The 21,848-nt window shown below is 49.4% G+C and overlaps 1 protein-coding gene across 5 annotated transcripts in view; it reads right to left on the reverse strand.

Moving 5' to 3' along the window:
- The window catches only part of GATAD2A (GATA zinc finger domain containing 2A), a 98,506-nt gene that overhangs the window by 53,268 nt on the left and 23,390 nt on the right, over positions 1 to 21,848 (reverse strand). For 4 of the 5 annotated variants that reach the window (XM_068979376.1, XM_068979379.1, XM_068979377.1 and 1 more), the window contains exon 2: positions 4,789 to 4,877. In XM_068979376.1, coding sequence (XP_068835477.1) covers positions 4,789 to 4,803 — 15 coding nt within the window. In that variant the 5' untranslated portion in view covers positions 4,804 to 4,877. Of the gene's footprint in view, positions 1 to 4,022; positions 4,123 to 4,788; positions 4,878 to 21,848 lie in introns of those variants that run through there. The other variant, XM_068979378.1, reaches the window with a different exon arrangement.

The raw sequence follows: 21,848 nt of genomic DNA on the forward strand, positions 1-21,848 counted from the left end.
TTGACTGGGCTTTGCAAGTGGCCTCCTTGTGGTATAATGAAAAGCGTGAAAAGCTGTCGGTCGCTCAGTCGTATCCGACTTTTTGTGGCCCCGTGGACTGTAGCCCACTTGACTTCTCTGTCCATGGAATTCTCCAGGCAAGAAAACTGTAGTGGGGAGCCATTCCCTTCTCCAGAGGATCTTCCCAACCCAGGGATCGAACCCAGTTCTCTTGCACTGTAGGCAGATTCTTCACCATCTGAGTCACCAGGGATACACACCAGGAACACAACCCCCGTTTCCTATAAACTAGATTTTGAGGCCAAATCAAGCATATATCCCTCTGAAAGCACATGCACCCTTCCTTGGGGGTGGGGGTGGAGGGCTGGCAGCTACTGAGGACCACTGTCTAGACCCACCATTTTATTAGGTGTCTGCAAATGTATGAACTTATAATTTCGTGTTCCGTACTCATTAGCAGAGCGTCAATAGCTACACTGTCTGTTAGCCACATGTGGCTATTTAAAAAGACTTGTATCTAATAAAACTAAAATTTGACTTTCTCAATCACAATACTCCAGGTACCACATCAGATAGCATAAGCAAAGCAACTGGGAAACTCTGGCAGCTCGAGCTTATCTTCGAGGGAAACTAGCCCTCACCCGCTATTTGGCTCCTTGCAAATTCAGCTGTAGAGGTAAGTGCTTGCTTCTTCACTCTGCCAATTTTTCAAAATGAGTTGATTCCCTAACACTTTCTGAAGGGCACTCATGAGTTTCTCCCTTTCCTCTAATCATCAATACAAACCCTGGATTCTTTTTTTAAACACATTTGATGCTCCAACCCAGGGAACTAATTTTCATTCACATTCCCTTGCCCCACCCTTGGCCAGGGGTTGGGGGGGAGCGGGGGAGCAGGGTCCTGTGGGTCCTTCTGATACAACCCTGGCAGGATCTTTCACAATGGGGACATTCCCACTGCAGATTTAGAGTTAAAACATTTTCACTTAAGTGCTTTGATCTTTCACTTACATGTCTTTCGTCCTTAAAAAAACAACAACAAGAAATTTTTTTTGACCACACCGCAGGGCTAGTGGGATTCTAGTTTTCTGACCAGGGATCAAACCTGGGCCCCCTGCAACGGAGGCACGGAGTCCTAGCCACTGGACAGCCAGGGAATTCCCAATGTTGGTTCTTAAAGACATCGGTTACTTGTTTTCTCCTACAATATATAATAAGACTATTGGCATTGCTGACCTGAAACCAAAAATATGATTCCTAAAAGCAGTTGAAGATTTCTTTTCCCTAATTCTTACCTTTATGGCATTATCTCATATCTTATGATCAAAAACTACCATTTTTCCAACTGTGTTTATTTACGGCTGCACAGGGTCTTGTTGCTGCGCGCAGCCCTTCCCCAGCGCAGAGCACGGACTCCAGGCACACAGGCGTCAGTGGCTGTGGCGCATCCTGCGACATGTGTCCCCTGCCTTCGCAGGCGGACTGTTAACGCCGGGCCACCAGGGAGTCCCCCAAACTACTATGCTTTAAAGCCATGTAAAATAAACCCTCTGAGAGGTTAAATTACCCACTTGAGCAATAACTGATATGTACCCAGACTCATTCATTTCAGCTTGCTTTTGCACATGGCTTTTAGGCTTCCACTCCCTCAACATGACATAACTTTATTTTCTAATTATATAAAACATGCATCTGGTGCGACACAGAAAGGAAACCTGGAGGAGTCTCCCAATAATCCTACCCTCTTTTCATCATGCCTCTGGAGGTGACCATGTAGTTCATTTATGGATTGTATATCCATTCTAAAAAATAAAATAAGAACAAATACACATTATGCCTCCATCCCACCCCTAACCTTTTATCATGAAAGTGAGTACAATGCATCTACCCTTCAGTTTGTTATTGTTTCTGCTTAATTCACCCTAGAAATCCCATCACCATGACATGAAGCCACCCTTTCTTTCACTCAGGGGCTCAGCTCCACCCCACTGGCAGATCAAGCCCCATCAGTCCTGGCCCCAACTGACAACAGCTAGGTTAGTTCCAGTTTGCTACTTCAGAATGTTGCAGAGAACAGCCCAGACACAATCCGTACTTTTGACAGCATCTTCAAGATCCTTTTTGAGAAGTGAACTCACTGGAGCAAAGGGTAAGCAAATCCCTCTCTAAGGTGTTGCGAACCTCCCAAAGCAACATACGGGGGTGCACGGTTCCCACCAAGAGAACAGTGTCCACCTTTCGAGACTAAGGGTCAGAAATGTCTTAGGGAAGCTCCAGTGAGCACTATTCTTAGTACTGGGAAAGACTGAGTCTCTTTCCTGCCTTGCTTAAGGGCCATCTGCATTTGCTTTTCCCTGTTTGTTTTTAGACAAGTCATACCCGTTTTGGTCCTTAACACCAAGCACAAGGCCAGGCTCTGAGCACGCGAGCAGTGTCTACAGCTGCTGAACGAAGACACCTGACGGGCAAAATTCAAGGGTAGACGTCAATTCCGTCAGCCCAAGCAAGCAGACTGACCCTCAGTATGCACACTGACAACCACATACAACGCGGGGCATCGTGTGCCAGCTGTGTGCGTGTCGGAAGGCTCTCCAGGACGCGGCCCCTCTCCCGCCTTGCTCTTTCTCCATGCCCACTGAGTCCTGGGCAGCAGGAATGAGGAGACCCCAGCTGACCACAGGCCACGGTTCAATGGAAAGTGGAACAATCAATCAATCAATCTGCTCGGCTGACTTACACCCACGACCAAAAGTACACAAGCTGACGTACTTACACATTTTTAAAAAATAATTGCTCAAGGGTGCTTTGGCCTGTTTGACATTGACCATCACCGGCCACCGCCATCTGCAGACCATATTTTCCCATCAAGCCCTTCACACAGCAGGTACAGAGAGGCAGGACCACAGGGAACACCTGAGGTGGCTTCCAGAACTTCCCTCCCGGACCCCCAAACTGACTGCTTTCTAATGCCATGGCTATGTCTTCCTTGCTGGCCTTGTGATAGGAAAGGAGGAGTTTTCTTTCATTCACTCTCTCACCATAACTTACTGCTCGGACCATGTACTTCCCAGGAAACAAGGGGCCAGGCAGGGACTTTCCTGGCAGTCCAGTGTTTAAGACTGTGTACTCGCGTTGCAGAGCATGCAGGTTCCACCCCTGGTCAGTGAACCAAGATCCTACACGCCGAACTGTGGTCAAAATTTAAAACAAAATAAAACAAAGGGCCAGACAGATACGAGGTCATCCACGGCCTCAAAGAATCCTGAGCCAGCCCTCTGCCTTCAGACAATGCCCTGGGCTACTAGACAAGTGATGGTCACTCTCCCCACCCTGGGCTGCAATGAGACCTTTTCTAGACATAAACTACCATGAATTTTAAATGCTAATGTTCAGAGAAAGCCTGCTGACAACCACGGGCCAAACCCACTTTCTAGGTGGCTGGCCTACTGCACGCTGCCACCAGCACCAGGCAATGAGCACCATTAACACCAATGATCCTCAACTAGCTCTAACAAACCGGCACAGACCCTGAGACATTTTCACCAGAGCTCTAGGGTCCCTGGGTAGGGCCGGGGGGTTGGGTGGGGGTGTAAAATGATGCAGGTCATACAGAATGATTCCATTGATAAGAAACGTCCAGAACAGGCAAACTCAGAGATATAAAGTAGAGGAGTGGCTGCTGGGGGCTGAGGAAGAGGGACTGGCGATGGACTGCTAATAGGTATGGGGGCTTTTTGGGGGGTGATGAAAGTGTTCCATAACTACACAGAGGTGACATCTGCACAACTCTTGAACACACAAAAAAAATCAGTCTAGAATTGTATACTATGAATGGGTGAATTATATGGTATACAAATTATCTCAATTAAAAAATTTTAAACACCAGTAAAATTTATTTTGCTGGGGAAACATTCTGGAAATCTTTTCTTGACCCCAGGATTACTTGACCATTCCCATACTTTGTTGCTCTATGCAGGTAAGAGCTGAAACCTCACAAACTGACAGCCAACCCTTGTCACATACCATGTTCAGCCCAGCAGGGGAGTCCCTGAAGCCAGCTCTCGCCCCATGCAGTTGTCCCACTGTTTCAAGGGCATACACCCCTTGGAAGTCACCGGCCGGCTGGCCTACAAGAGGAAGCGGCTCACTGACCCAGGAGGAGGTCTCCAAGGTGTCATCTTCTAAGACGTCTCTCAGTCCTACCTTCTCCAGTTAGGTAGGCCCTGCCCAAAACATCACCAGCCAGGCCCTGACAGTAACAGACAAAATACCACTTGGTTCTGGGCTCGGTCCTGTTGGGTCCTAAAAGCCCTGGACAGTCTCCACCTGAGACCCCAAAGCAGTGGGGGGATGGCTCAGCTTCCCCACAGGCACAGAGTGCGGTAAGGTCAATGCGCTCCAAGCACGGATGGTTAAGGATAAACTCTAATCGTTTCCGGCACATTGGGAAACCACAGGAATGGCCAGAGGGCAAAGGCCACCTGGCCAGGATTATCCTCTGCCCCTGATCCTCACAGAGGACGGCTCATTCTCCTGGGGCCTGGGTTTTTCAAACGAGTGACCTGTGAGACACAAGAAGAGAGCGAAAGGCCATCCGGAGAAGGCAGGGCCTGGGCAGCCCTGAGGAGATCACCCAGTGTGCAAAACCAGAGGTGCTGGCCTTCTTCCCTCACTAGGAGGTGGCCATCAGCTTCCGAAGCAGTGCTGTTTCAACGTCCAAGGACCTGAATGAGGCCTACTGGGTAAGTCAGTGCCTCCATTCCACAGATACTAGATACCTCGCACTCACCTGGCTTCTGGGCATGGGACGGTGGTCCTACCAGCCAGCCATGGTGGGAGCTATGTCAAAAGGCAACTTCTGTCAACGTGCTGGCCAACCTAAAACAAAGAACAGAGAAGAAACACTGAGTTTCCCAAAAAAGGTACTGGTACAACTTCACACCAGTCAGAATGTCTGCGATCCAAAAATCTGCAAGCAATAAATGCTGGAGAGGGTGTGGAGAAAAGGGAGCCCTCTTACACTGTTGGTGGGAATGCAAACTAGTACAGCCACTGTGGAGAACAGTGTGGAGATTCCTTAAAAAATTGCAAATAGAACTACCTTATGACCCAGCAATCCCACTGCTGGGCATACACACCGAGGAAACCAGAATTGAAAGAGACACATGTACCCCAATGTTCATCGCAACACTGTTTATAACAGCCAGGACATGGAAACAACCTAGATGTCCATCAGCAGATGAATGGGTAAGAAAGCTGTGGTACATATACACAATGGAGTATTACTCGGCCGTTAAAAAGAATACATTTGAACCAGTTCTGATGAGATGGATGAAACTGGAGCCGAAGCCAGAAAGAAAAACACCAATACAGTATACTAACACATATATATGGAATTTAGAAAGATAGCAATGACGACCCTGTATGCAAGACAGCAAAAGAGACACAGGTGTGTATAACGGACTTTTGGACTCAGAGGGAGAGGGAGAGGGTGGGATGATTTGGGAGAATGGCATTGTAACATGTATACTATCATGTAAGAATCGAATCACCAGTCTATGTCCGACACAGGATACAGCATGCTTGGGGCTGGTGCACGGGGATGACCCAGAGAGATATTACGGGGAGGGAGGTAGGAGGGGGGTTCATGTTTGGGATCGCATGTACACCCGTGGTGGATTCATGTCAATGTATGGCAAAACCAATACAGTACTGTAAAGTAAAATAAAGTAAAAATTAAAAAAAAAAAAAGTTACTGGTACATACTGACAATTTTAAATGTCTCCAATCCCTGGAATTACACAGCGTAATTCTAGATTTCAGCCAGAACTCTGTGATGCACCCTTCCACAGGAGGGCAAGCTGAAGAAATCAATTTCTATCAGTCTCTGACCGTATGACCCAATATGGTGCACTAACCAGTAAACACAAAGACCTCAGACACGAAAGATCCCATCTTAAACAATACGGACAGAGACGACCACAAGCCAACATACTGAGAGCACAGAAAACGGTTCAAGGCTGTGATTATAACAGTAATGACATTACAGCAAAAACAGACACACTAGCGTTTAATACGCGTTTAGCAGTGAGTTCCAGGTTTTACGTTAAAATTCAGTAACCTCTCTGAATCCCCAGGACAGTCTCAGGGTTAAGTTACAAAATCATTCCCATTTGACAGGTAAGGGATCTGAGATGTCTGATGTCCAGAAACTTGTTCAAGGTCACCACATCTCCCTCTTTCGAGGTGACCTCTCCCCTCTCCAGTCCCCACACCCAAACACAGACCCCAAGAAAACCACCCACTATTACAGTCAGGGTAAAGTTTGCCCTCATGAAGCTGGGGACATGATGTACCCAAGGATGGATAAACTTCATCTCCGACATGGAAGTGGCCTTACTGCCACAGGGCAACTAGAAGTTTCACCCAGGGATCAGCTCCAAAAGGCTTACATGGCCCAGGCAAAAAGGGGCTGCCTTGTTTTACAGACAGGAAAACTAAGGCTCAAGAATGTTCAGGAACTCTCCCAAGGTCACAGAGACAGCATGACTTTCCCTCCTTTGTGAGGTTAGATGTCCAGTGCAATGGCCATACTCAAGCCAGTGAACCAGCCAAATCTCAGCCTCCCAGGCAGCTGTCAGTTGCAGCTTGCCAAATATTGTCAATATCACCTCTGCTGTCATTCTTTGCACCCACATGACTACCAGGAGCTTGCTCTGGTATGAAACCTTTATATTTAAACTGGGTTCCCAGCAATTCACAGATGGATGAATCATGGATGTCGAGAAACACTCCCACAGGAGAACTCGCAAAATAAGCAAATATCATATGGAGAGCTATCTGTGGAAAGATCTCTGGGCCCCAAGGAGCACACAGGGCCCTCCCCAGTGAGGCCCAGAGCTGGCTGCAGCCACCACTAGGGCTAGCTCCTAGGGAGAGGGGCCCTTCCTGTCACTTTTTTAGACCCTACTCAGCTGGGAAAGGCAGCAGATGCCATTAATTCCCTGAAGCCAACACCTTTCTCTGCCTCAGGGAGGGAAACCTCAGAAGGAGTAGGCCTGCGCTTTCCAAGCACCTGCTCTCTTCAGGATCATGGCCAATATACAAAAGTCAGAGGTATTTCCACACAATGGCAACAAACAATCAAAATTCAGAACTTCTGTGGTGGTCCAGTGGCTAAGATTCCCTGCTCTTAGGGACCAAGTTTAACCCCTGGTCAGGGAATTAGATCTCACATGCCACAACTAAGACCCTGCACAGCCAAATAAGTAAATAGTTTCTTAAAGCCCAAGGCTCGGACTGCCCTCGAGGGCCAATGGTTAAGAATTCGCCCAATTCAGGGGACACAGGTTCGATCCCTGGTCCAGGAAGATCCCACACGCCGAGGAGCAACTAAGCCCGAGCACCACAACTACTGAAGCCTGCAAGCCTAGAGCCCATGCTCTGAAACAAAAGTCAGCACAGAAGAAGCCTGTGCATCACAGCTGAGAGGAGTCCCTGCTCACGACCAGAGAAAAGCCTGTGCACAGCAACGAAGACCCACCACAGACGAAACGAGGTAATCAAGCTTTGGGGAAAAAAACAAACTCAAAGCTCTAAAAAATAGTAATGATTAATACAGCATAAATGTAAAATACCCAAGGATAAACCTGATTTTTAAAAACATGGACAAGACCTGTAACCTGAATTACAGTAAGATATCACCAAGATTAGTGAGAGAAAACCCAAACAGAGAGATGACGTTTCCATGGATCAGAAAGTTGTCAGTTCTCCCCTAAATTGATGCAAAGCCCCAATTAAAAATTTGCCAGCAAGTTTTGCTGGGGGAAAAAAAAAACAGGCTGATTCCAAAATTTATATAGAAATGCAAAAGACCTAGAATAATGAAACACTGAAAGCGAAACAAATCTGGAGACAGACCATCAAGTATGTAACCAAGAGTGCGACATGCACGGAAAAGCAGAGGAGCAGACTAACGAACAGAACACGGCCGTGCTCATGCGGACAGATGACTTGCAACACCAAGTACCCTAACTCGGAAACCACAAGACACACTGGACATTCTCCTAAGGGGTTAATGCCAAGTCACCTTAATCTGCTATAATAATGCATACAGTGCATAATGGGACATTATGTAACATATAAGGAGTTTTAAGGTCATCTCAGACTTTCACCCTGAACCACAACCTTCCCCACTTTCAGTTCAATTGCTCAGTCGTGTCCGACCCTTTGCGACCCCATGAATCGCAGCACACCAGGCCGCCCTGTCCATCACCAACTCCAGGAGTTTACCCAAACTCATGTCTATCGAGTCGGTGATGCCATCCAGCCACCCCATCCTCGGTCGTCCCCTTCTCCTCCTACCCCCAGGCCCTCCCAGCATCAGGGTCTTTTCCAATGAGTCAACTCTTTGCATGAGGTGACCAAAGTATTGGAGTTTCAGCATCAGTCCTTCCAGTGAACACCCAGGACTGATCTCCTTCAGAATGGACTGGTTGGATCTCCTTGTAGTCCAAGGGACTCTCAAGAGTCTTCTCCAACACCGCAGTTCAAAAGCATCAATTCTTTGGCGCTCAGCTTTCTCCACAGTCCAACTCTCACATCCATACATGACCATGGGAAAATCATAGCCCTGACTAGACGGCCCTTTGTTGGCAAAGTAATGTCTCTGCTTTTCAATATGCTTTCTAGCTTGGTCATAACTTTCCTTCCAAGGAGTAAGCGTCTTTTAATTTCATGGCTGCAGTCACCATCTGCACTGATTTTGGAGCCCAAAAAAATAAAGTCTGACACTGTTTCCACTGTTTCCCCATCTATTTCCCACGAAGTGATGGGACCAGATGCCATGATCTTCGTTTTCTGAATGTTGAGCTTTAAGCCAACTTTTTCACTCTCCTCTTTCACTTTCATCAAGAGGCTTTTTAGCTCCTCTTCACTTTCTGCCATAAGGGTGGTGTCATCTGCATATCTGAGGTTATTGATATTTCTCCCGGGAATCTTGATTCCAGCTTGTGTTTCTTCCAGTCCAGCGTTTCTCATGATGTTACTCTGCATATAAGTTAAATAAGCAGGGTGACAATATACAGCCTTAACGTACTCCTTTTCCTATTTGGAACCAGTCTGTTGTTCCATGTCCAGTTCTAACTGTTGCTTCCTGACCTGCATACAGGTTTCTCAAGAGGCAGGTCAGGTGGTCTGGTATTCCCATCTCTTGAAGAATTTTCCACACTTTATTGTGATCCACACAGTCAAAGGCTTTGGCAGAGTCAATAAAACAGAACTAGATGTTTTTCTGGAACTCTCTTGCTTTTTCCATGGTCCAGCGGATGTTGGCAATTTGATCTCTGGTTCCTCTGCCTTTTCTAAAACCAGCTTGAATATCTGGGAGTTCACGGTTCACATATTGCTGAAGCCTGGCTTGGAGAATTTTGAGCATTACTTTACTAGCATGTGAGATGAGTGCAATTGTGTGGTAGTTTGAGCATTCTTTGGCATTGCCTTTCTTTGGGACTGGAATGAAAGCCGACCTTTTCCAGTCCTGTGGCCACTGCTGAGTTTTCCAAATTTGTGGCATATTGAGTGCAGCACTTTCACAGCATCATCTTCCACGATTTGAAATAGCTCAACTGGAATTCCATCACCTCCACTAGCTTTGTTTGTAGTGATGCTTTCTAAGGCCCACTTGACTTCACATTCCAGGATGTCTGGCTCTAGGTGAGTGATCACCCCATCGTGATTATCTGGGTTGTGAAGATCTGTTTTGTATAGTTCTGCGTATTCTCGCCATCTCTTCTTAATATCTTCTGCTTCTGTTAGGTCCAGACCATTTCTGTCCTTTATCAAGCCCATCTTTGCATGAAATGTTCCCGTGGTATCTCTAATTTTCTTGAAGAGATCTCTAGTCTTTCCCATTCTGTTCTTTTCCTCTATTTCTTTGCATTGATCGCTGAGGAAGGCTTTCTTATCTCTCCTTGCTATTCTTTGGAACTCTGCATTCAGATGCTTATATCTTTCTTTTCTCCTTTTCACAACTATTTTTAAGGCCTCCCCAGACAGCCATTTTGCTTTTTTGCATTTCTTTTCCATGGGGATGATCTTGATTCCTGTCTCCTGTACAATGTCATGAACCTCTGCCCATAGTTCATCAGGCACTCTATCAATCAGATCTAGGCTCTTAAATCTATTTCTCACTTCCCCTGTATAATCATAAGGGATTTGATTTAGGTCTTACCTGAATGGTCTAGTGGTTTTCCCTACTTTCTTCAATTTAAGTCTGGATTTGGCAAAAAGGAGTTCATGATCTGAGCCACAGTCAGCTCCTGGTCTTGTTTTTGCTGACTGTATAGAACTTCTCCATCTTTGGCTGCAAAAGTGAAGTGAAGTTGCTCAGTAGTGTGCAACTCTTTGCGACCCCATAGACTGTGGCCTACCAGGCTCCTCTGTCCATGGGATTTTCCAGGCAATAGTACTGGAGAGGGGTGCCACTGCCTTCTCCAGGGGATCTTCCCAACCCAGGGCTCGAACCTAGGTCTTCTGCATTGTAGACAGACGCTTTACTGTCTGAGCCACCAGGGAAGTTTTGGCTGCAAAGGATATAATCAGTCTATTTCGGTGTTGACCATCTGGGGATGTCCATGTGTAGAATCTTCTCGTGTTGTTGGAAGAGGGTGTTTGCTATGACCAGTGCATTTTCTTGGCAAAACTCTTATTAGTCTTTGCCCTGCTTCATTCCACATTCCAAGGCCAAATTTGCCTGCTACTCCAGGTGTTTCTTGACTTCCTCCTTTTGCATTCCAGTCCCCTATAATGAAAAGGACATCTTTTTTGGATGTTAGTTCTAAAAGGTCTTGGAGGTCTTCATAGAACCGTTCAACTTCAGCTTCTTCAGCATTACTGGTTGGGGCATAGGCTTGCATCACCGTGATATTGAATGGTTTGCCTTGGAAATGAACAGAGATCATTTCTGTTGTTTTTGAGATTGCATCCAAGTACTGCATTTCGGACTCTTTTGTTGACCATGATGGCTATTCCATTTCTTCTGAGGGATTCCTGCCTGCAGTAGTAGATATAATGGTCACCTGAGTTAAACTCACCCATTCCAGTCCATTTTAGTTCACTGATTCCTAGAATGTCATCGTTCACTCTTGCCATCTCTTGTTTGACCACTTCCAATTTGCCTTGATTCATGGACCTGACATTCCAGGTTCCTATGCAATATTGCTCTTTACAGCATCGGACCTTGCTTCTATCACCAGTCCCATCCACAGCTGGGTGTTGTTTTTGCTTTGGCTCCATCCCTTCATTCTTTCTGGAGTTATTTCTCCACTGATCTCCAGTAGTATGTTGGGCACCTAATGACCTGGGGAGTTCCTCTTTCAGTATCCTATCATTTTGCCTTTTCATATTGTTCATGGGGTTCTCAAGGCAAGAATACTGAAGTGGTTTGCCATTCCCTTCTCCAGTGGACCACATATTGTCATTCCCCACTTTAGCTCACAGCAAATTCAGTCTTTCAAGATGCTCAGATTGAAATCTGGCATTACCTTCTTAATCGGTTTACCCATCATCCAGTCCTCAGGAAATCCTAGTGATTTTGCTGTCAAACACATGTGAGGTTCAACTACCTCTCACACCTCCACTAGCCACACCATCCTCCAGTAATAGGGCGAAGTCTGCAAACTGGACCTCCTGCTTTCACTCCTCAGCTCAAAACCGTCCAAAGGCCCTGGTTTCCCACTCATGTTCACCCCACCTCCCAGTCATGCTGGCCTCCAACACACCACACACGCTTCCGCCTTGGGGTCCTCTAAGGTCTTCAACAAAATCCCAGATACGCTATCATTTTAAACAATCAGTTCTTCAGTTTGCAGCCCAAATTGAAAATGACCTTTGAAGACATAACTACCATACAATAAGCCCTAAATGTCAACAAATGCCCAGTCCATATTCAGCTTCACACGATTTCTCAGAACGTCTGTACACAGTCGGTCCCAACTGTAGTCGCTAGACCATTTGAGCTAGCTGCTCTCTCTGCCTCAAGCACTCTCCCTCCGAGGGCTGACTCCTCCCTTTACCCCCAAATCACTGCTCAAATGTCTCCCTCAAAGAGGCCCACCCTGCTCACTCTGGCCCTTCTCTCCCGCACCCCAAACCCTCCTCAAACTCCACACAACATGGTTACCATGTCTATGGACTTTCTCACCCAGGAAGAACAAAGATGCCACAAGGAAAGGGGTATCTGCCTGGGGCCTGATTTCAAGCACCTACAACATGTCTGGGGCTCAATAAATGTTTATGGAATGAATAAGCAGAGATGGTTTAACACTAAGGGAGAAGCAATCAACCTGAGGAGTTGATAAGCAACCACCCTTTGATACAATTAGTGCAAAATTCAGGAAGGAGCAGAAACCAAGCAGAGACCCCTTAGCACCAAGAGAACTGGGAGCACCTCTCTAAAAGAAACTGTAATCGCTTTTCACTGATACATCATCTGGGCTGCTGTGCCATCGACCCCACAGTGGCCAAGGTTTAGAGAGTTTTTACTATTTTTATTTCCAACACATACATTTAAAACAGTATCGAGTAACCCTTAAGTACACAATTACCAACTCATAAGAGACTCTTCCGCTCCCTTAATAAATCATTATGGTTTGGCTTTGACCCTGCACCTGGGTACTCCACTTAACATGCAAACACACTCAACACCCCAAATCTTCAACCTACCCAAACAACGATTTCCCAGTCTGAGGGAGACCACGCTTGGCGAGGAGGCAGGGATTGGTGATTTACATGGAATCAAGCCGCTGCACTTCGGGGAACAGAAGTCCCCTGTTGCCATTTCATCCTCTGCAGCTCAGGTAAGTGAGGTCCGTGCCCTCTTAACTTGAGGTGAGGAGGCCGCGGCCAGACACTGGCTACTGTCTGGGGAGCTCCAGTGTTCCTCAGAGACACACTGAAGCTGCAGTGCCCAGAGCCAGCCCTCAGGGGCCAAGGGCACCTGATGGGGAAGCCTGGGCTCTCTGAGGGGCTCCCCCGAGGACCACACCATCCTTTCCAAGGCCTGGCCCTACGCATGCCTCTGGTCTCCTCTTCAGCACTGCTGCTGCTGCTGAGTCGCTTCAGTCGTGTCCGACTCTCTGCGACCCCATCAACGGCAGCCCACCAGGCTCCCCCGTCCCTGGGATTCTCCAGGCAAGAACACTGGAGTGGGTTGCCATTTCCTTCTCCAATGCATGAAAGTGAAAAGTGAAGTTGCTCAGTCGTGTCCGACTCTTCATGACCCCATGGACTGCAGCCTACCAGGCTCCTCCACCCATGGGATTTTCCAGGCAAGAGTACTGGAGTGGGGTGCCATTGCCTTCTCCTCAGCACTGTCTGTACTCAAACCCTTGTGCTGTCTCTAAAATTCTTCTCTGCATCCGAATATTTAACCACCCTAGCTCCAATCCAGACCCAAGGACATGGTATTAAACCCAAAAAACCGCCAACGTGAAACCCAACAATCCCATTCACCTTCTCCCACCCCTAGGTCCACAAAGTCCACTTATTAGACACAAGGGGCACCCCCTCCAGAAACAAGGGGTTACCCTAGACCCTTCTGCCAACAATCGAAGCAACTGCACTGCTATTTGTCAAGGAGACGAAATCCCCCGCCAGCCCTATGAGAAAGGGAGAAACTGAGGCAGGCCAACAGTGGATTACCCCAAGGAAGCCCAAAGGTCACACTGCTCCAACATGTGCTGGCTGGCTAGGGAAAGATTAACTTGGCTCAGAGTCAATTCCCTAATCCAGGGATCGCAAACTCCTGCCTGGGCCTGCTCTAGGAAATGGGTTTCCTAGGACACTGCCACGTCTGCCCGAGGTCAGCCTGTCTAGGGCTGCTCTCAGCCACAGGGCAGAGCCGAGCAGTAGTGACAAGGCAACATGGCCCCCAAAGCCAACAAGACTGAGCTGGCGGGCTCCGCTCAGTATTCCCGGGACAGAGGAGACTCAGTCAGAGCTGCCTGCCTGAGACGAGATCAGAGCGCAGGCGCAGCGAGGGTGTGCTCTGGCTCCACGTCCCCCAGGACCAAGCAGTACCTGCTCTCCCCCAGGCCCAGAGCCTCATTAACCCTGTATCCCCAGAGGCAGGGAGAGCATGACTAGGCAGGCTGGAGAGGGAGGCTCAGCCCCAAGAGGGCCACGGACCTGACAGTGAGGCCAGCTGCACAAGCCTATCCTTGGCAACCAGAGCTGGCCGATCTCCAATGTCAAGCCAGAGCACCCACTGGGGTAACAAGCAGTACATGGCCCCCAGACCCCTGAAGGGCCCCTGCCTGTCCCACTCAGCCACAGTAACCATGGCCTCACCAAGAGACGGACTGTGTCCCCACACCGTCCCTTCCTGAAGCTCCTTCAAGCTCCCAACACCTCACCACAGCCTTTAGGACCCCGCCTCTTGGCAGGCGACCCCAGGAAGTCATCTGGCATGCATGTACGCGCAGGCATGCACGCATGTATAGGCACACACACCACACTCCTGCCTCCAGCCACACCGGGCTGGTTGGTGTCCTTTACCCACCATATCTGCCTTCCTCTATGACCCAGCCTTTGCACATGCTATTCTCACTCCTAGCAAAGTACTTCCTCCCCTACTCACCTGTCAGACTCAAAACACGCATTACTCAGAAACCCTCTCCCTTTCATCCCCAAGGGTTAGAACCCCATCACTTGGCATGGCTGATCTTGACATCTGACAAGCATCCCACTCAGTTCTCTCCCCCAAACACTCCATGTTCCACAGGAGAAAGGGCTCTTCTTCATCTTATCCAAGGCCCAACAAGGAATGGAGAAGAAACGACAACGCGGCCTCCTCTGCCAGTTATCAACGCCCAGCCACCGTGCTTTCACCACTGTGCTCAGTCGCCAGGTCGAGTCCAACTCTTCGCGGCCCCCTGGCAAGAATACTGGACTGGGCAGCCATTTCCTCCTCCAGGGGATCTTCTCAACCCAGGGATCAAACCCACGTCTCTATGTCTCCTGGATTGGCAGGCAGATTCTTTACCGCTGAGCCACTTGGGAAGCCTGTTTTCACCACCAACTTGATGGGAAAACATAACAATATAAATAACATAAGGAATAAATGACACATGGAGGCAGGCAAGGCCACAGCATCACCACAGTCCCTGGGGGGCCCAGGGCTTCTCGGGGGAGGGGCTCCCCCGACTCCCTCACACGGCCGTTTGGAGAAAGGTGCTTGGAGACTCCCCCAGTCCTCAACAGCCTTGTGTCCAGAAGCACCTCCCTATCACTGCTGAGAAATGAGAGCTACCCCAGTACCCAGTACCCCCTCTTTCCAATGGCCAAAAGTCTATTTTGTTGTAGTTTTTCAGTCACTCAGTCAACATACAATTCTTTGCAACCCCATGGACTGCGGCATGGCAGGTTCCTCTGTCCACCATCTCCCGGAGTTTGCTCAAACTCACGTCCATTGTGTCAATGATACCATCTAACCATCTCACCCTCAGCCGTCCCCTTCTCCTTTTGCATCCCTCCCGAAAAAATACCATCAACAATCCTTCCAACAGACCCATGCCCTCCTGAAGACCTGACTCCACCTCCCCCTCCTCTCCTAAGCATTCTGGGTATCCCTCCCTTTCACACCACCAGCCCATCCTGAGGATGATGGACAGAGTCCTCGCGATGAGTCACAGACACCCAACTGCTCGGCCACGACCCTCCTGACAATTCAAACACTCTGGGGCCAAATCCAATTGTGCCCCTGGGGGCCCGCTTAGCCCCTCAGGACTCAAGATCACTCTGAGGACCAAGCGACAAAGCCTGGCTCCAGGCAGGCTCTCCAACAGCAGCAGCTAGTTCTTTCTTTGACTATGATTCCTGTTGTTCCTCAAAATCCTAAGCCTCCTTATAATGAGGCTGCTTTCAGTGTCTTCACGCTCACTCCCTAACAGCTGCCCAAGCAATCTACCTTGCAGGTGGATTCAAAACGTCAGAGAAACCACCTCCCTCCATATTTAAAACGCACAGGAATCAAATGTCCACCTCTAGACAGACCTGAGACTTTGGTAAGTGTTTGAAGGGTTTAGTGTTAGTGTGTTACATTATGAAAGGACACCCTGAAGAAAATGTCAGAACAAAGAGGAAATAACTTTGGTGTTAGTAGCGAGGACCTACGAACCGGAGTCCCCCCCTTCTGTGCACACCCGTAAGTATGTGCCACCCTAAGGGGATTCTCTGACAAAGGGCCACAGGGAAACAAGGGGTACCGGCAGTCTCTTCAGGCACTGGGAGGAGACCTCAGGTGTCCAGGACACTGCTCCCCTAGGCCTCCTGCAGACTCCTGGCCTGTGTCACGCTACGGAGGGGAGGAAGAGCCTCCAGGCCCCACCCTCCTAGGAACCGAAGAACACCCACGGAATCAGAACCCCAAGATGATGTCACAATGAGCCTTCTAGAACTATGCCTATCTTTTTGTGTCAAAAAGCCCCTAGTATCTGACAGAAGGTAGACCATCAAACTGTGAGTGTCTTTGTTCATTTCTCTCTAAGCTAACATTGGAGGCTAAAAATGCATGCTCTCATAAAGATGCAGGATATTTCTAAATTCACAAAGGTTCCCTTTTGTTTTTCTTCCTCAATGTGGTATTAATAAAATATACATAACATTTACTGACTGAGTCATTTTCTTGGTCTTAGTCATTTTCAGGGTCCAGTTTAGAGGCATTACGTACACTCATACTGCTGTACAGCAGTCAGCACTACCCATCTCCAGAACCCCTTCACCTTGCAAAACTGAAACTGTCCCCATGACACACTAATCCCCCATTCTTCCCTCCCCCACACCCCTAGCCAGGCGCCCACCCTCCTACTTTCTGTTTCTATGCATTTGACTACGCCAGGCATCTCATTTAAGCAGAAATCATGCAGTCTTTGTCCTTTATTGTCTGGTTTCCTTCACTCAACACAATGCCTCTTCGAGGCAGAATAACAGATCATTCTAACATTTTGAGGCCTGTGTACAGAACAAATCCCATGGGGCTGGTATACACCCAGCTACAAGCATGGTTCTAGAAACTTGCTTCTCAGACCGGGCCCATGTCCCTGAGATGCTTCACTATCACTCAGTCCTTCCCTCCACTCCCCAAATAAACTGCACAAAAAAATACTGGCAAAGGCTTCCCTGATGGCTCAGGGGTAAAGAATCCACCTGCCAATGCAGGAGACATGGGTTTGATCCCTGGTCTAGGAAGACCCCCATATACCACGGAGCAACTAAGCCCATGTGCCGTAACTACTTAGCCCACACTCCGCAACAAGAGAACCCACCACAATAAGAAGCTCAAGCATCACAACTAGAGAGTAGTGCCCACTTGCCACAACTAGAGAAAACTCACACACATCAACAAACAGCGCAGCCATAAAGAAAAATTATCTTTTAAATTGCACGACTGATTAAAATGCTGCAAAGTTTCAAAAAAGACACCACAATGGCAACATCCCTCAGTAAACTGTGGCTTGCACCGTGCTGTGCTCACTCGCTCAGTCGTGTCCGACTCTGCAACCCCATGGACTGCAGCTCACCAGGTTCCTCTGTTCATGGGATTTTCCAGGCAAGAATACTAGAGGAGGTTGCCATGCCCTTCTCCAGGGGATCTTCCCAACCCAAGGATCAAACCCAGGTCTCCTGCATTGCGTGCAGATTCTTTACCATCTGAGCCACCAGGCAAGTCCTACACACAAGCCTGCACTACACAAGCCGATTAAAACTAAACTGAGAAGTGACAGGAACGTACACCACATCTTCCTGACAATGTACCCAACAATAAAGGTATGATCAGAGAACACCAGGATCAGAAGGGTTTCTAAGAGAGGGTGTTTCAGGGAACCATCCAACTGTCTACTCCCCGCAGCCCTTACAGGGTAAACTGAGCCCAAGATGGAGAAGCAGAGCCTCCCTAAGGTCTTAGAGGAGGCGGGCAAGAGGGAGGGTGGGCAACACCAGCTTCCGTGGGCCGTCAGTGTTCCTCCTCACAGAAGGGCCAATGGGGAGAGCAAGCGCCTTGCTGGCTGGAAAGAGTCCTGCTCCACTCGGCCAAGAAGCCAGCATCTGGGGAGCAGACAGGAAGGAGCTGCACTAGGGACTCGGACGCCTGGAGACGCGGCTCCAGGAGAGAGGCAGCAGGGGCCAAGCCCGCCCCCACCAGGGCTTCTGAGGAGGGCCTGCCTCCAGGTGCGGGCAGGTGAGACCAGAATGTTGAAATATGCTTTGCTTTGCCCTTTGCTGCAGATCGGAGTTCTCCTTGGTGGCAGACTGTAGCACCAACACTGATGGGCTGTGGGGTACGACGCAAACGCCATGTGAATCTCTGCCTTGAGATATGAAGTCCGAAGAAACCTGTGGGGTGTGCCCTCAGGGGGACTTGGCCTATACCTGAAACTCACCCCAGCCTAAGCCAGGGACCCCACGAAAGGCAGGACTCTGCCACACAAAGTCCACATCCCAGCAGGCACACACAGCACACACAGGGCCACCACACAGGCGCACGAGCACGTGGGCACACACCAGCCAGCACACATTTTATCTTCCAGGCAAAGGTGCACTTCGAAGCTGTCAGTTGTTGAGAGCGCAGACCACACATTCCAGAGCAACACGGTGCTAAGTGCCCCCAAGTAGCCCACAAAGTCCATCTCGTCCCAATGGCACAGTCCTGCCAACATAACCCAACTCAAGCAAGAAATCCTCTGGGAAGTCACTTCGAGTCCCAGGTCACCAGCCCTCCCAGACCAAAAGGGGTGAAGAGGGAGGAGGAGGAGCAGTGCCAGGGAGGCCAGAGTGAGGTGTCCAGTCACCTCACCTTTACTGGGCGCGCCTTGCAGGACCCCTCTGGCCTCCTTTGCGGCCCACCCCACTGCCATGCTCTGTCACCAGCCGCCTCACACAGACCTAGGCCCCAGTCACTGCAGGTCTGTCCCCAAGACCCCATTGACACGACTGCTGGAAGTAGGGGCTCCGCAGCCCCCCGTGGTCCAGGACTTCTTCCAGTGCTCATCAAGCTTTGGTGGCATGGGAAGGGGAGGGCCTGACTCTTCACTGGGAAAACCACCGCTGGGCACACAGATTCAAACTGCTGCAGAAAAAAAAGCCCACTGCTGACAAAGCCCAGAACATCCAGAGAATCACCTTTAGCACACTGACAAGAGATTTTGTTACTAAAGGAGGAAAAGAAAAGTGTAACAGTGGCTAACAATTATTAAATTCTTTACTTGGTGCCAGGCGTGGTGCCAGTACTTTACATGCCTGATTTCATCTAATCCTCATAACCACAGAATGAGGTACTACCAACGCTACCCATGCTTCACACAGGCACTGCTGACACTACCCACACTGCACACGGGGGGATGCCGCCGCCACCCACACTGCATACGGGGACACTTGACAGGTGAGAAAACAGGCTGAGAGAAGTCAAGGTGACCAGCCAGAGTTACAGGGTTAAATGGGGATCCAGACCCAGGCTCCAATCTCAACCATGACACCTTGTGGGGCAGCCTGTCTCTAACTAAGGCCATCCTAAGGCTGGATCCCTCCCAAGGTTCTGGGAGAACTTCCTAAAGCAAAGGTCAGCACAACCTCTGATTAGAGCACACTGCTGCTAAGTCGCTTCAGTTGTGTCTGACTGTGCAACCCCACAGACGGCAGCCCACCAGGCTCCCCCGTCCCTGGGATTCTCCAGACAAGAACGTTGAAGTGGGTTGCCATTTCCTTCTCCAATGCATGAAAGTGAAAAGTGAAAGTGAAGTCGCTCAGTCGTGTCCGACTCTTAGCGACCCCATGGATGCAGCCCACCAGGCTCCTCCATTCATGGGATTTTCCAGGCGAGAGTACTGGAGTGGGATGCCATTGCCTTCTTAACCCTTTTCTGAATTTCAGGAAACCTCGCTGTGCAAACCCCCATTCCACGAACCATAGAGCAAATTCAGGGACTCATGAGTGTCTTCAGCTTCTGTGAGAGGCACTAAAATGCTGGAGGGTGCTGAAGCACAGATTTCTAAGTGCCCACCTGCCAGGGTACATACAAGCTAAGGGAAGAGGACTTGATCAACACTGCCAGCCTGGGCCATAAATATAAATGAAGACCCTTTTGCATTGTGTGAGATGTACACATATGCCAACCACACTCAGCACTCCACCAAGCAGACCTGGGGCCCGGGGCAAGGACTTGTGCAGACTGAGCTGCTCTCCTTCCATCGGAAGAGCAAAGTGCTCACAGGAGGCAGGAGACAGAGCGGACGCAGACCGGGGGAGGAGACAGGTCCCCTGGCCTCTGACTCGGCAGTCTCCCCAGCCACGGAGCGTAGAGCTGGGGGCGGCCCAGGCCCTGAAGGGAGGGCTTCCTGAGGTGGCTGGAGGCCGGGAAGCATGCTGGCCCACCCAGCTCTGCACGCGAGGTACCAGTCTGCTGCCCTCAGCCTAGCTCTCCTGACTCCTCACTCCCACAGCGGGACCCCTGGCCATCATCAGGCAGATGCCACTCTCAGAACCAAGTCATTCTTTCCCGAGGGCCAGGTCTCCAAGGCCCCCTTCCTTCCTGTGTCCACAACCCCTCCCTACTCTCAAAACCCGTACTGTCATTTGGCAGGACATCCACCTGTCTTCTTCCCTGAACTCTGCCAAAAGAGTTAGGATTTGAAAACATTTGAGCAATGCATGAAACAGGGTAACTTTTCAAACTAGAAAGTAGCAGCTGTTGGAAAAATTCATGCGGATGTTTCAGGGAAGTGTCTTAATCACTCTAGGTCTGTCTGGAAAAGTGTCCAAAGCCTCAAGCTGGAAAATTCTCAGATTTTAGAAAATGCTGATTACCAACCAGCTCCCGGGGCACAGGAATCACACTGAGCCTCTTCTTGGTCCCTCTTAACTACTACAAAGCTCTTTCTCAGGCAAAGTTAAGGGCCGTGTCCTCCTAATTTCAATCCACTCATCACTACTTCACTCTTGGGAACAGAGCAGGACAAACTGTTCATATACGGGACGGTCCCTCAGATATTTTATTCTTTTATCTGTTATTTACCACACTTTCATCTAACACAAAGCACTGCTAGTTTGGGGAGGAGGAGACACAGGGACAAATCAAGTTCTGCACCCAGCCCCCAGAGAAGGGTCAAAGACACACACCCCTCAGTTCATGAGGGTCCTGGGTCCTGATACCACACACGACCCCTCATACCTCAATCCACTATGAATCCCAGTGAAGCAGAGAGCGGCCATCCAGGCCCACAGGCTGAGCTGTCTCACAATGCCTGGCTTCTCCCAGGAAGGAGAGACAATCTCAGACCACGCTTCTCTAGGACCCAGCTCACCCCACCTTTGCTCAAACTCAGCACCCTGAAAATTTAAGGCCCCCTATCTCAGGGCCTCTGCCACCTTCCAGTCCCCACTCGGGAGCCACCACCTGGACACGCTCCTGCCCATCCTTCCTCTTTCCCAGAGCACTGTGCCCTGTCTCCCCACAAAGAGCTGAGACCCCCGAGGACAGGAGCCAGCCATCTCACCCATCACCAGAACCCAGGGGCACAGCACAGGCCAGGCAGAGAAGGGACCCCAGTTGCTGAATGAACAGATGACTTGTCCTCAGTCCCTGGTATCCAGTTAATCCCTACCCGATCTTCACGCACAGGATCTCTGGCACCTGTCCCTGCTTTTTACTCCCCATCAGGCAAATTCAAGGCCGTGTCAGCTCATGCTTGCCTCTTATCAGTGGCCCTTTTACCTCACTGGCTTCCCTACCCAATTCAAGTCAGCATTTTCCTCCTCACAAACCTGAGGGCTCTCCGTGCTTTTAGTATCAAGTGT

This window comes from Capricornis sumatraensis, chromosome 9 (assembly GCF_032405125.1).
Source record: "Capricornis sumatraensis isolate serow.1 chromosome 9, serow.2, whole genome shotgun sequence".
NCBI lineage: Eukaryota > Metazoa > Chordata > Mammalia > Artiodactyla > Bovidae > Capricornis > Capricornis sumatraensis.